General features: G+C 47.2%; 1 protein-coding gene across 1 annotated transcript in view; it reads left to right on the top strand.

Annotated features, from left to right (window-relative positions):
* The window catches only part of NEURL1B (neuralized E3 ubiquitin protein ligase 1B), a 33289-nt gene that overhangs the window by 14115 nt on the left and 5242 nt on the right, over positions 1-13932 (top strand). Inside the window, exons 2-3 of the mRNA XM_017822988.1 lie at positions 9355-9915; positions 12706-13413. Of these exons, the coding sequence (XP_017678477.1) occupies positions 9355-9915; positions 12706-13413 (1269 nt within the window). The remainder of the gene's footprint in view (positions 1-9354; positions 9916-12705; positions 13414-13932) is intronic.

The following is a 13932-nucleotide window of genomic DNA, read 5'->3' as shown; positions in this document are numbered from 1 at the left end:
TTAGGAGGAGAAAAAAAGAGACCCTTAGAACCAGTATGAAGGAAGGAGATACAGACAAAAGAGGCTTCTGTAAAAATTATGAAGCAAAGAAAAATAGCAGGTTTGTTCCTTTTATCATAAGGTTGTCTTAGAAAAAGTTGAAGGCAGGAATGAATGGCCGGGCTCTACTTTATGTACTTGCAGCATTGCTCTGAGTGCTGATCTTGCCCTTCATAGAATCACAGACTGCTTTGGGTTGGAAGGGACCTTAAAGAAAGCTCATCTTGTTCCACCCCCCTGCCATGCACAAGGACACCTTCCACTAGACCAGGCTGCTCAGAGCTCCATCATCTGCAGCTTTTCTTCCTCTGTGGTCCTGGAGCTGGACAATTCCTGTGCTTAGGGGAAAGTTTTCACGTGTTTTTAGTGAGTGTGGAAATCACACTGTGCTCGTAACGCCCTCGCTCGAGCATCTCACACCCCACCTGAGTCACCCACTGTACATGCACAGACCGGGGAGGGCTCTGACAGCACATCTTATGTACTGGCCTTTGTCCAAACATGCTTTTTGGAGGTGGGAAAGGCGTAAGTGTAAATTGTTTACAGCCTGAATCCCGAGGGATGAAGATAACGTAAACACTGGCTTTTCGGGGGGTTTCAGAGAACAATGCGTCGAAAGTGAAGCTAAATTACCACTATTCCTGTTCAAATCTTTTTTTCTCCCTGTGTCACAAGCTGCCCTCCTGATGCAGTGCCATGACGCTGCCTGTCTGTAGGGGATGGGTGGGTTTCCTGCATCAGAGAGACAACAAAATTATTTCCCTCTTTTTTGTTCCTGTCTGTGCTGGAAGCAACACATTGATGGGCTGTGGGAAGGATGTGCCAAGCTCCAACACTCTTTCCATGAGTGCTGTATTGAAACCATGGGATGGAATAAAATTGCAGCTCCGGGGATATTAAAAGGGAATGCATGTCATTCTTCAATTTCATTAAAAGCCGTTAACATTGGAATGACATGGTCACTATTTATAAATCCCCGGTGCAGATGACTTGGTACAGCTGGTCTGAAGAAAAGGCTCAATGGAAGCAGGGAGTCTATTTGCATTAATGGTTGTTACGTGCTGCCCTGGCAGAAAGAGGAGAGAGTGAGGGCATGGACCATTTCAATGTCAGTGATTATGCCACGCACAAGTTCTTGTAACTCTTCAACAAATCCCAGTCGTGATTGGAAAATGAAAACACTGGTTCAGAGCGATGCTTTTGAACCATAACGTGTTGCTCTGTAAACCAGTCCTGAGCTGTTTGTACTGTCTGTAGGGGAAAAGTTGTCGTGGAAGTGAAGAATGAATGGAGAGGAATTGGGGGTAAGGAGACCAACCCTTTTTTTTTTTTTTTTTTTAACCTGTGAAAAATCCTCAAAGATCTTTGCTGTGCAGAGGGATTAATCAGGAGTATGTGATGGGTCTCCTGCAGACCCAATGACGGGGTGTGTTCCCACCTCAAAGCAAGAGCCATGTGGTGGCCTTGAGGGACTATCAGCACTTAGGAATACAGCAGGCTTTTGGCATCTCTTGGGTTNGGGTGTGTTCCCACCTCAAAGCAAGAGCCATGTGGTGGCCTTGAGGGACTATCAGCACTTAGGAATACAGCAGGCTTTTGGCATCTCTTGGGTTGCTCTTAGGCAGTGTCTGCAGTCCCTGCTGCAGCAGTGGATGCCTGGAGCAGGGAGGAAGGGAAAGGGGTCTCTGAGGCACAATATCCTATAAAATTAAAATATCTCTATGTCTGTCTTGTTGCCATGAAAATCTATATTTGAGCCATTTTGTACAGCACTGAAAACACTGAAAGCAGAATCTTTCTCCTCTGATAACTGTAGGTGCTCTCATTACAGAAAAAGGTGCCCCGACACACGTGCTGTGGGGCTGTTCTTGGTCAGGCTGTGGAAAAAGGGAATGCACAAAGAAAGTGGTGTGTGACAGAACAGCAAAGCCACTGTTGAGGTCCTTGGCTATTGGCCTCCTAAGCTGGGCTAACTTGCAATGAGGACAGCACACTTGATTTGATACATCAAAAGTTGGTACTGGGCTTCAGACCTCCCCAGAGTAACAGCCACTGAGAAAAAATAGTTTAGCATTGTCAATCTCTGGAACTTGGACCCCGTTTCGGTATGAATTCAGTAAACCTGAGCAGAATGCAGTCACCCTGGAGAACATGAGGGGTTTTGTTCACATCTCTGCTCCTCTCCTCCCATCTTTGGGTCTCCAGCTGTGTTCATTCCTCCAGACCAGTCTTTCCAGCCTGAAGTGTTGCATCTTTTAATGCTCACTGTGTTATGGTACACATTGTCTGTTTCTAGAAAACAATAATAAATCACAAAAATAAATATTCTAATCACTGACTGACAAGCTGAGCATTTAGATTTGGAAAATATTTAGTCTTCCAGCCTAGCACTCCTCAGAAACCATTTGTGGAGTTGCTTTAAAAGACATCAGCTGCTCACTTCTCATTACTCTTGATCACCTCCCAAAACTCTGCAACAGACTCTGAGCTTAGGACTAGAAGATAAAGTGAGCTGAGCAGCCCTCTGCTCTCCTTAAGTTAAACTTCACTTTCTAAAGAAGGTAACAATTTTGCAAAACCGTAATACATCAAGTAAGGGGCATGGGTTTGCTCTCACGGTGTATGAACTCTTACGCATATGCAGCATATTAGTGAGGACATAGTCCAAAAATTCCCAATAAGAGCTACGGTAAGAGTGGCCGACTGATTATTTTTGACAAGATGTTTTTATCTTTAGCCAGTAGCCAAAAATTTCATCTAATTCTGCATCCCATACTTGATGACTTTCAAATCCATGACATCTTTCAAAGCTCTTTGGCTCGTGAGCGTGGCCTCTGGACTGACACGAGCCAGTGGACTTGGGTGTCGAGCCCGTATAACAGATTACAATAAGCTGTGCCATTTCCAAGGCTCCTCATCTGTCATGCAGCTGCTTTCATTGCTTGCACTGAAAGACTTAAGCAGGGATTATGGCATGAACCCTGCCTTTTCTCCATCCCGCTCACTCTCGCTCTGTCTCTCATTAACCAACTCTAAGAATTTGTTACTAGAGTTGCAGACTCATTGACCCAGATTCACTAATAATACGGGGAAGAGGAGATTTTTTTCCATGCTTAATCGCTGGCTTCTGTGTATACTTAGTGCTATTTATATGCAGGAGAACTAAAAGCCTGTAATAAAGATGGAGCCAACTTTGCAGCAAAATTCCTGCATGCTGACAGTGAGAGGCACAACAGGAGAGAAACAGGGGAACGGGGAGATGGAGGCAAGCGTGGGTGTTCGTACCTTTACTTGCAGGCCCAGCAGTAGGTTTTTTGATAGCAGACCCTGCTCTACAGCCTGATCCACCAGTCCATAATGATTTAGCTCAGGGCTCCCCACTTTGCTCTGAAAATGCCTCACCGTTGAAGTCACGCACTGGCTTTCTTTGTGTCACATTTGATTTCCTTCACCACCAAAAGCAAAGTGAAGCAGAAGGTTTGGAAGTGGGCTGGGAGAGTATTCCTGCCTGATCTGGGAGAGTGCTGGCTCTCCTGAGTCTTTGGGGCTCTGTGATAACTTCTAGGTCGTGGAGGATTTGCCATCAGCACTTTCCATCCTTGGAGCAGAACTTCTGTCATGTTTTATTTTCTGCTTGGAGCCAGCTGGTGGTTTCTGGGAGGGAGACATCGGTGTTTCAGCTGCACTTGCCATCTTTTGGCTCCGATGCTGTTGTCATGAGGAGATGCTCAGATAACCAGGAGAGCTAAGGCTTGGAATTGGCTTTCCTGTCAAGGCAAACGTTCTTTTCCAGGATGTGGTTGAACTTTGATATGAGCTCCCCACTGCAAGGAAAGAGCTAAAGTTGAAAGCAGAAATGCAAGAGCTCTTTTCCTGAGGACATGGTGGGAGAAAGGAGATGGAGCAGCCTGGAGTTGCTGGAGTTGCCTGTGTTTGCTGGTTTGAGAAAAAGGATCGGAACAAAAGGATTTGGCAAAATGCTGTTGGAGAAATACCTCTCTGTTTTCGTGGAGGAACACCTAGAAGCCGAGAGTAAATGTGTCATTAGCCTCTGCCTAGAAAAAAAATTGATTTTAGCATTTTTTTTAAATTCCCTGTAAAATGTTTGGTCTCAAACATTAGCCACAGAGCAAGAGGATTTTCTCGTGAAGACAGGCAAAACTCAATTTTTGCAAGCTAAAATCAATCCCCGTTCTCTGCCAGGGATTTTTCTGAACTGTTCTCCAGTGAAAAATTATATATATCCATTAGATATTTGCATCAAGAGTCACCTCAGTCCCACAACACACTGTCTTCTAATGAAAAAACAACTTCTGTCTTTTCTCCTCCCCTCCTTCACAAATGTTTCTTCAAAAATGTCACATTTCCTGTAATTCATAACAGGCTCTTCAGTGTCCCTTAACACCTCAATTTCTGTATCATTCTACTGCAAGTGAACCAATTTTTAACTCCCTGGAAGTTTGTTTCAGGTTAGAGGACCAGGCAGGGCGACCTTCCATCAAAGCAGGGCTCTGGGCTAGTTATGCAAACCACAGGAATTTACATGGGGGATATTTATTAATTGTTGAGTTTTCCAGTGTTTGAGCCAGCAGGATATTCAGGAATGAGGCCAGGTTTTTTTTGTAGCAGCCTTATAGTGGATTTAGTTTCCTAACTTTACAAATTCACACTGGTGACTGTGGAATAGGCAACACCAGTGTTTCCCACAGAGCTCCCCAACACGTTTTCTGTATTAAAAAAAAAAAAGTCTAGGCAGTGCACTTAACTTTTATGTGAAAAGATATTTATCTCCTGTTCTCAGAAGATAAGATCCCGCTGGAGCAGAATCCTGTCTTGTGTTACTGTAAATGTTTGTTATCTGCAGTAACTGCCCAATATGTCCCTCCCAGCCTTCCAGTGTCCGGCTGCATCATCTCTGGCAGTCGAGATGCTGTGGGACAAGTGTGGTGAGGACCATGCTTTGACTGGACCACACTGGGATTGACTTCAGTCCAGGAGAGCTGTTTCTAAGCTCGCAGTCATGCAGTGAACTTGACCTTCTTGTCCCCACCTGGTGGGATTTTCCTATCACAAAGCAAAAGCCACCTGCCCTCTCTCTCCAGACACATTGTTTAATGTTCAACAGGGGTGTTGCAGCAGCACTGACCCAACTATCTACTGTAATAGGAAAAAGTTCTCATGTTACAGATAAAGCAGCAGCCATAAAGATAAGGTGTGGGTGTGTTCAGTGGATTCCCTTTCACCTGTGCAACTGAGGCTTGATAGACAGATTTCAGGCCACACTCTGCTGCCTCTCAGCCTCTCCTCTGAGCTTTTCAGCCTCTCCTCTGAACCTCTCAGCCTTTCTCTGAACAGCTCAAGGAGACCATGCTTCCTCAGCCCGCTGATGAGCCATATCTGCTGCGAGCTGGGTGATGGTCCCAGTAATTTCTGTTCCCTTGACATCCTCACTATATCCAGGACACATCCCTGTTTGGCACCAAGCTGCCCCCTGTGATCCTGTGCATCTCTTGTCATGGATTTACTTGGAGGGGGTCCTCAGGAAAGGGCTGTGGGGCACAGGGAGTGTCTTTTGATGCAGACCATGGATTTATTGGAAGGGCAATGCTCTCCTCCTCCTGTCAGGCTGCCCTTGCTGTGGTTGCTGTAGCTCTGGTCTCCTTGAACGTTATTCCCTTCTCCCTCGATTTAGGGGTATTATTCCTGCCTGGCTTGTCCAGGCAAGTGAAGGCAGGATTGATCTGGCTTAAGGTCACTCCCCAGCTGAGCAGCCTCCTCCATCCCACACCCTGGAGAGCACCAGCCTTGGAGAGGGCTCTTGTGCTGAATTTTGTCTGCTGCTGTCAGGGGGATTACAGTGCCGCTGCAAACCCGACGCTGTGAACAAATGGGTGAAAAAAATGTTTATTTTTAGAACTGGAACCATGATAAATATGTGGAATTTGTCCATGGTCTGCCTGCTGTACCTTTTTGAAATGCAAAGTGCACGTCTGTTAAAATACCTCTCCAAAGGTCAGCATAACCTCCGAAATGAATGCGCTGGCCTTTTGGAAAGCAGGTGAAGCTTCAGATGTGCAGTTGAGAGCATGGGGCCCCATAACCCAAATCTGTTTCAGTGTTGTCTGACACCATAAGGATGTAGATGGAAATGCTGCCTTGCCAAAAGGGTTTCTTCTGCACGTTACAGTGAGGAGCCTTAGACCATTCTTCATCCTTCACTTCAGCTTTTTCTTCCATTTTCCTGCCTTAATTTATATGTGCTGAAGTCTCTCGTGTGTTTAAGGGACATGCTGTGAGCATCATGTTTGCAGTTAGTGAGACTAGGGATGAAAAATGGAAAACTCTGGAATAAAAATAAGGAAAATGTTGGATGGAACCTCAAGACATCCCTCGGGGGACTCAGTTGGTCCCATGTGATGATGTAGCCAGCCTGCCAACATGCTTACAGGGCTCACGGATTGAAGGGTTTGAGAACCTTATATTTTTTAATCCATTTAGCTTCCTGTGGGGTGGAGGAATAGTGTTACTCTCTTTCAGACAGGGAAGTGAGGCAGAAAGAGAAGAGATTACTTGCTCAAAGCGTTGTAGGAATCTCACAGCTGAAAAAAAGAGTTGGCATAGCTCTTTGCTGCCTGTCAGGCACCCTTGGGTAGGGTGGCACTTCTGCCATGAGCTTGGCTGTCATTATCCCACCGACTGGCTTTTGGGTAGGAAAAGCACAGTCAGGAGAGGAGAGGATTTGGAGAAATAGCAGAGGGACTGAAATGTGATCCAAACCATGGAAGCTGAGCTGCAAATTCGGGCAGTTCAAAGGCACAAACATCCTGTTGAGCTTGCCTAATCCCTGTCGGTACATAATGAGTAAAGCACATGCCCCAGCTCAGCTTCAGGCGTGTTTCAGTGGGAAAGCTCTGCCTCCCCTGCCTCGGGTTATGTCAGGCTTTATTCCTGGTGGCAACCAGCAGGTGTTCATGCGAGGAGGGGACGATGTTATAAATAAATTATCCATTCATTTCCTTATGGGGACTTTCCTATTGTTTAGTCACAATATGCTTTCCTGTTTTTAAAAAAACAAAACAAAAAGTGCCAGACCCTGGCCCCAAGTTCCTCTCTGGCAGGGTGGACCCAAAGCTGTGTTTGAAGTGGGTGCCTGTGTCATCGCTCTCCTGTCACTTGTGCTGCTGGCACTGTCACTGCTACCTCAGTCCTCTGTGCCTTCCGAAAGTGGCGTGAGAAGAACCTGCCCTGGAGCGATGCTGGAGGAATCACGTCCTGCCGTGCTCCATCTTTACACGTGTCTTTTCTCCTGCAGGTCGATGTGGGAGGAAGGCTGGTGCTGCACTGGGAGTGGAAAGCAGGGTATTCTTGGGATAGTGGAGAGGAGAACAAAAGATCTCTTCCCTCCTTCTGCCTCCTGGCCAACGCAGGGACATTGAGGCCAGGGCACTTGCTTTCACAGGTTGGGGCACGGGGCAGTCTTCTCTTCTCCCCATGTTCCCCAGACTCTGCCTTCATGGCCCTGCCATGGAAACAGCAACCCCCTCCCACTGTGTAAGAGCGAGGATGTATTTATTTACACCAGTATAGGACAGGATTAACCATTACCTGGTGCTACACAGCGACTATCACGTACAGAAGGAAGAAACATAAACCCACCTTTTGTTCAGCTGCTGCACTTGCCTGTCACAATTTAGGATTGCCCTTTTTGTCTTGCTGCAAACCAGAAGCTTTTTGCCTTTGTAGCTCTTTGACTTCTGTCGCAGATGCCTGATTGCAAGGGCTAATCCTGTGTTCAGATCTTGTCTGTGACCCCTCTTCTCTTTCATTTGCAAAGGCAGTGGTTGCTTAGTGGCTCTGTTAATTCAGACACAAATGCAGGTCCCAGCCTCTTGCTGCCCTGTCTGCTATGGTTTTGCTTGCAGAAAAAGGTGTCACAACTGCAGCCTCCTGCCAGCTCTCCCAGCTGCGTTCCCAGCATCTTCTGGTGTTTTTTTCCAGGAGAGGAAAGTGTCAGAAAATCCATCCCTTGTCACGAAGCAAAGCCTGGGGTTACACACAGGGAGGAAGCAGCTTGAAGGAAGGACCAGGCAGACAGCTTCTAAAGCTTCAGATATGGCAAAATATTTCAAAATGAATGTGAGCATGTGATGCAGTTTTATATTTAACAGGATGGCTTGGAGCACTCAGGATACATTCCATTTTTGCTTTAAAAATCTACAAAGCCAGGTGCAGTGAAGAGGAGAGGTGGAGTGGGTGGGAAATGGGGAGACCGAATTGCCTGGAGCACCGTGGTGGTGGTGGTGTGATGGGATCCCAGGTCCTGGAGCAAAACCCCATGTATTCAAGGATATGCAAAAGAGATTGTCTCCACCTCAGGGAACTCAAAGCTAAGGCTTAAGATTAAAAGTTGAGCTTTTTTCATTTCTGCTTTGTGCTTGTGTGAACTTCATTTTAGGCCCCAAATCTGCTTTTCTTGAAATTGGTCTCAAAATTGCTATTGACTTAAAATGCTGAAAGATCTCACCCATAAATTCTCCTTCTCCCATCTGTAAAACGAGGATGGCAGGATTTCTGTGCCATCTGCGGTGCTGTGAAGCTGAAAACAATCACCATTTATAAAGTGCTTTGAGCTCAAATGGAAGGTTCTATGTAAAGTCAAGGCTTTGCAGGATGAAATGCTCCTTAATGTGTCAGTTGCATCCGATATCTGAACCAGTGGCTGGGTTGAAAGTTTTGGAAGAACAGCCTGGTGATGCAGAGGTAGTGCTCCAGCTGCTAAATGTGTTGGTTTATTTGTGTTGTTCAAAAGTGCCTGTTCATTGCTACAAAATTAGGGCCCAGAGGAGCCAGTGCTTTCATGTCCACAAAAATCAGTCTCCTACATTTGTGTTCATCTTGAGCATCTCTGACATGTGACTGTTCTCAGGGCTGATGTGTCTCTGGCCACCATGTGAGTTAATAACACAGGCATTGCAAATAGGAAACCCGGAGCCACAGGCACAGGTGTTAAGCCTTTCCAAGTGCAATAGGATGCATCTGATGGGAACAAAGGATGTTCCTTTCCATCCAGCTTTGCAGGGCGTAGAAGGGAAGCTGCCTAACCTTTGCCCTGAGATCTGCATTTGCCTTGTATTTGCATAAAGCTGAGGGCCAAACTGGGACAACAATGAGCAGATTGTGGATAAGCACAACATTGTAAGATTAAATAGCGGGTCCTAGCGAGGAGTGCAAGGTACCCCCGGCAAGGCAGGGCTGAGCCAGCACGTGGCCTGGGTCAAGCACTTCTGACAGAGCCACTGGTTTTTCCTTTTGCAGACACAAGCCACCAGACCCGCTCTGTCTCCAGCCGCCCCTACTACAGCCTGCCCAACAGCAGCCATGAGAGGCGCTCGGTCCTCGCCATCACGGAGCCGCCGCGTTTCCACTCCCAAGCCAAAGGCAAGAACGTGCGCCTGGACGTTCACTCCCGCAAGGCCACGCGGAGGAACAGTTTCTGCAACGGGGTCACCTTCACCAACCGGCCCATCCACCTCTACGAGAAGGTGCGGCTGAAGCTGGTGGCTGTGCACCACGGCTGGAGCGGGGCCCTGCGCTTCGGCTTCACCATCCACGACCCGTCACAGATGAGCTCTGACGAGATACCAAAGTACGCCTGTCCTGACCTGGTGACCCGTCCTGGATACTGGGCCAAAGCTTTGCCAGAGAGGTTTGCTGTGAGGGACAATATCTTGGCCTTTTGGGTTGATCGTCATGGGAGAGTCTTCTACAGTATTAATGACGAGGAGCCAATACTGTTTCACTGTGGTATTAAAGTTTCCGGTCCTCTTTGGGCACTCATAGACGTCTACGGAATTACCCATGAAGTGCAGATACTAGGTAAGTGTGTGTTTGCTCTTCTGGTTGCTCTTTCCACAGAGGCATAATCAGGTAGAAATGATGCATGATCCATCTGGCTGATCATTTCTGTGGGACACTTAAGAAAATTGATTTGCTGTTGGTTTTGTACCTCAAATTAACCGTTTTCCTTTTGCCAGCACTAGGGATCCAGAAAGCAATATATTTAGAGATGTGATGGAAAGCCCTAAGGCTGCATGTTATAGCAGCCATGTGAAGGGATCAATGGAAATCTTTACCTGTGACTTCACCCAGCTTTCTCTGAGCTGGATGTGCTGCTGTGGTGTGGAAAAACATGGTGCTGCTTACAGCAAAGACCCAGGGACTGAGCAGACAAAGATGACCAGTGCTGACTTCATTCTTTCCCAGCTACCAGTTACTGCCAGTCCATTGAAAACTACCACCAACGACCCAAGAGTTTCCTGGAGCCCTTCCCCAGCCTCTCTCTCTTTGCCTTGGTCCCACCCAGGCTGGCACTTTAAGGGGCTGGATTTGCAGACATGACCTGATTCAGCCTTCCCTTACACATGGGCATCACACAGATCACTGCATTCAGATGGTGTCTGGCTGATTTAAAGGCATCATCCTTGGGGAGGGCTGAAATAGGGGAGGAATTTGTTCCCATTAGCAAACCAAGCTGATTGCCATGGAATAACTTTCCTTTTGTGACTTTTATGGCACTGAAATTTCAAATGAATTCAGTGGTAGATGGAAGGTTTTGAACTGGGCCACACCACAGGGAATCCTTTTAAAATACAAGTGTTGCCCTTTCCCAGAGGCTCCTAGGAGCTGATTTGAGTTTTAACAGCCAAACTCAGCTGCACCTGCTTGAGGGGATGGTGCTGCCGTCCTGGCACAGAGCAGACACCAGTGATAAACTGTGAAATGGTTAGTCCAGTGGGCAGGCAGCTACATCACATATTCTTCTGAATGGTGCCAATTATTTTACAGGCAAGAAGGCTACACATAAACAACACTTTTCCCTGTCTGCTGTGCCTCAAATGTGTAATTAAACCTTACCAGTAGCTTATCCTGTAATTGCAATTGCGATGCACTCCAGCCTCTGGTGCTCATCACAGAGCAGAAGTGTTTGCTGTATTGGCCAGGGCAGCTGCTTCACCAGAGCCTTCCTTCTTCCTCATTAGATTGGAGTTAGAAAAATAAAATGCTGCATCTTTCTGCCCCCCCCCCACCTCCTGTCATGCCTGCAGCATCCAAGTGTGCAGAGTGAAAGAATCAGCCTGGGAGCACCTGTACTCTGATGTTTTCTTTTTTTTATTAAAATACCAAACCCTGCACACTGCCTTGGGAATCAGGGCAATGTTCAGCATGATGATCAGGGCGATGATCTGGAGCACCAGGGCACCCGAACTCTTTGCTACAGATGTGGTGGTGTCTTAGATGATGTGCTTGTCTCTGTCTCTTCCTCCCAAAATTTTGTGAGTTGAGAAAGCTGTAAAATATAACTCCAGTTCTGATGCACAAAATGCATCTTTCAGCATTATGAATTGTAGAATCACAGAATGGTTTGTATTGGAAGGGACCTTAAAGATCATCCAGTTCCAACCTTCTGCCTTGGGCAGGCACACCTTCCACTCGACCAGGTTGCTCCAAGCCCCATCCAACCTGGCCTTGAACACTTCCAGGGATGGGGCATATCCATCATGAAGCTTGGATGTCTTATTCCTCTTTCTTGCCAGACACCCTGTCCTTGCTAGAAGGAGCTGGTCCAGGCATCAGTCTACCCCAGTAGCCTCTCCTGCTGCTGAGAGGGGCAGCCTCTGCTTTGCAGGTGCTGGCTGGATTTGAGTGTTTTTCCTTCTTTGGTAAAAGCCTGGTGATTTTCTCCTTCAAGGAGCAGGCAGTGTTGGTGCTGGGCTTCTTCACCCCCATCTCTGGGAAGACCAGGAGCCTGCTTCATTCACACAGACTCTTTACTTCCACATGCTTCAACTTTGCTCAGTGGGTTGAGGCCTTGCCTTCAGAGTCAAGTGTCCAGGCTGCCCTGGGCAGGGCTGGAGGTAGAAGGAAGGACACTCCCAAGCTTCTCCACACCTTCACATCATCCCCCCAGCCTGGCATGGCCGAAGTGAAAATCTGGAAAATTAATTAAGGATCAACATCCTGACTTTCTCTTTGCTGTGAAAAGGGAAAACAATTCTCTGCCATAAAAATCATTCTAACACCTGCAGGAAGTAGCTTTTGTGACCAGCTCTCCATTCAAAATCTCTGCAGGGCTGAGAACACCCCTGAGATACAAAACTTGAAATCTTCCTTAAAATGACCTCTCAGACATACCTGTGCCTGGACACAGTTATAAGGCAATGACAAAGAGTGTTGAAAGAATATTGTGCTTTTGTTCCTTTGCCCACCACTGTGTTGTGGATTTGACTGGCACAAGAGCTTTGGACAACAAGATATTGTGATGTTTCCTTCTTTTACAGAGTGATCTCAAAGCTATTAGACCTTTTCACTGAGAAAGCTGTAAGACCACACTGGTTTACAGCTTTTTCCAGTTCGCCAGTGCAGGGAACTCCCAGATCACATGGGTACTTTGAAACACTTGTTTTTTCTTGGCTCGTGCCAAGATGCAGCTATTTGTCTGCCTTCTGCCTGCTCCACACCTGACTCTCCACCAATTACTGGTTGACCTCTGGCTGATTTTTTCCATTCAGAGAGACTGAATCTGTAGGCTGAAATAATAATTATAACCATAGAAGTAGGCAGTTGTATCTTGACTCTAATGCCTGTGTCACTGGGTTTATCTCACAGATAGCATGTTCGCAGAGACCATGACCACTGCCCGGCTCAGCACTGCCCGGCTCAGCACTTGCCTTCCACAGAGCAACCACGACTCAGCCAACTTCAACAACAATGAGCTAGAGAACAACCAAGTGGTGGCTAAAATCGCAAACCTAAACCTAAGCCGGGTACCAGGACTTGCGACAGACAACCACATCATCCCCTGCTGCCCAAACCGGCGGCATCACGCGCAGGGGGTCCCGGCCTTCCTGGACACAGACCTGCGGTTCCACCCCACCCGCGGCCCTGACATCACCTTTTCTCAGGACCGGATGGTTGCGTGCACCAACTGGCAAGAAAGCAATAGGACTTTGGTGTTTTCTGACCGGCCTTTGCACATCGGTGAAAGCCTCTTTGTGGAAGTAGGACACCTTGGGTTGCCATACTACGGGGCCCTTTCATTTGGCATCACTTCTTGTGATCCGAGTACTTTACGGACAAATGAGCTCCCGGCAGATCCGGACTTTCTCTTGGACCGCAAGGAGTACTGGGTGGTTTACCGAGCGTTCCCGGTCCTCAACAACGGCGACATTCTCAGCTTCATGGTCTTGCCGAATGGAGAGGTGCACCACGGGGTGAATGGAGCCAGCCGAGGAATGCTGATGTGTGTGGACACCTCACAGTCTCTCTGGGTGTTTTTTACAATCCATGGTGTAATCAACCAGCTCAAAATACTGGGTAAGTGCAGCCAAAAGAAAGGATATCGGGGAGCACCTGGCTTGTGCGGTTCCCTGGTCCAGAACCAGAGCTACAGGTTTGCACTCACAGTGTTCACCGATGTGAGGAAGCAGCTCCTGATCTCACCTTGTGTTTGCAAACAAAAGTGAGTGGGACATGGTGGCTGTCACCTAGATGTGTGCAGCCTATATAAGTCCCCCAGAAATGGATGAGACTCAAGACGTAAAATAAGCAGCAGGCAGGGATGGCTGTTGGGGGAGGCAGCTGTATTTCAGTGGCTTTGTTTTTAAAGGAATTCTTTATAAACTCCCTATTCCAGCCAAAAGGTATTAAATTCCTGCCTTGGTAAGGATGATGATGTTTGTGAGCACAGCCCTGGTTTAAGCACATGTATTGGACAGTAATCACTCCTCGGGCACTGCCACAGCTCGGGTATCAGCTGGCACTTTTGATCCATTGCTGGATCTATCAGAAGGGATTCTATCAGAAAAGCAGACATTGATGACTTTGTAAAGCAGG

This window comes from Lepidothrix coronata, unplaced genomic scaffold (genome assembly GCF_001604755.1).
Source record: "Lepidothrix coronata isolate B3197 unplaced genomic scaffold, Lepidothrix_coronata-1.0 Scaffold100, whole genome shotgun sequence".
NCBI lineage: Eukaryota > Metazoa > Chordata > Aves > Passeriformes > Pipridae > Lepidothrix > Lepidothrix coronata.
The sequence above is the reverse complement of the archived record's forward strand: the minus strand, read 5'-3'. Positions and strand labels throughout refer to the sequence as shown.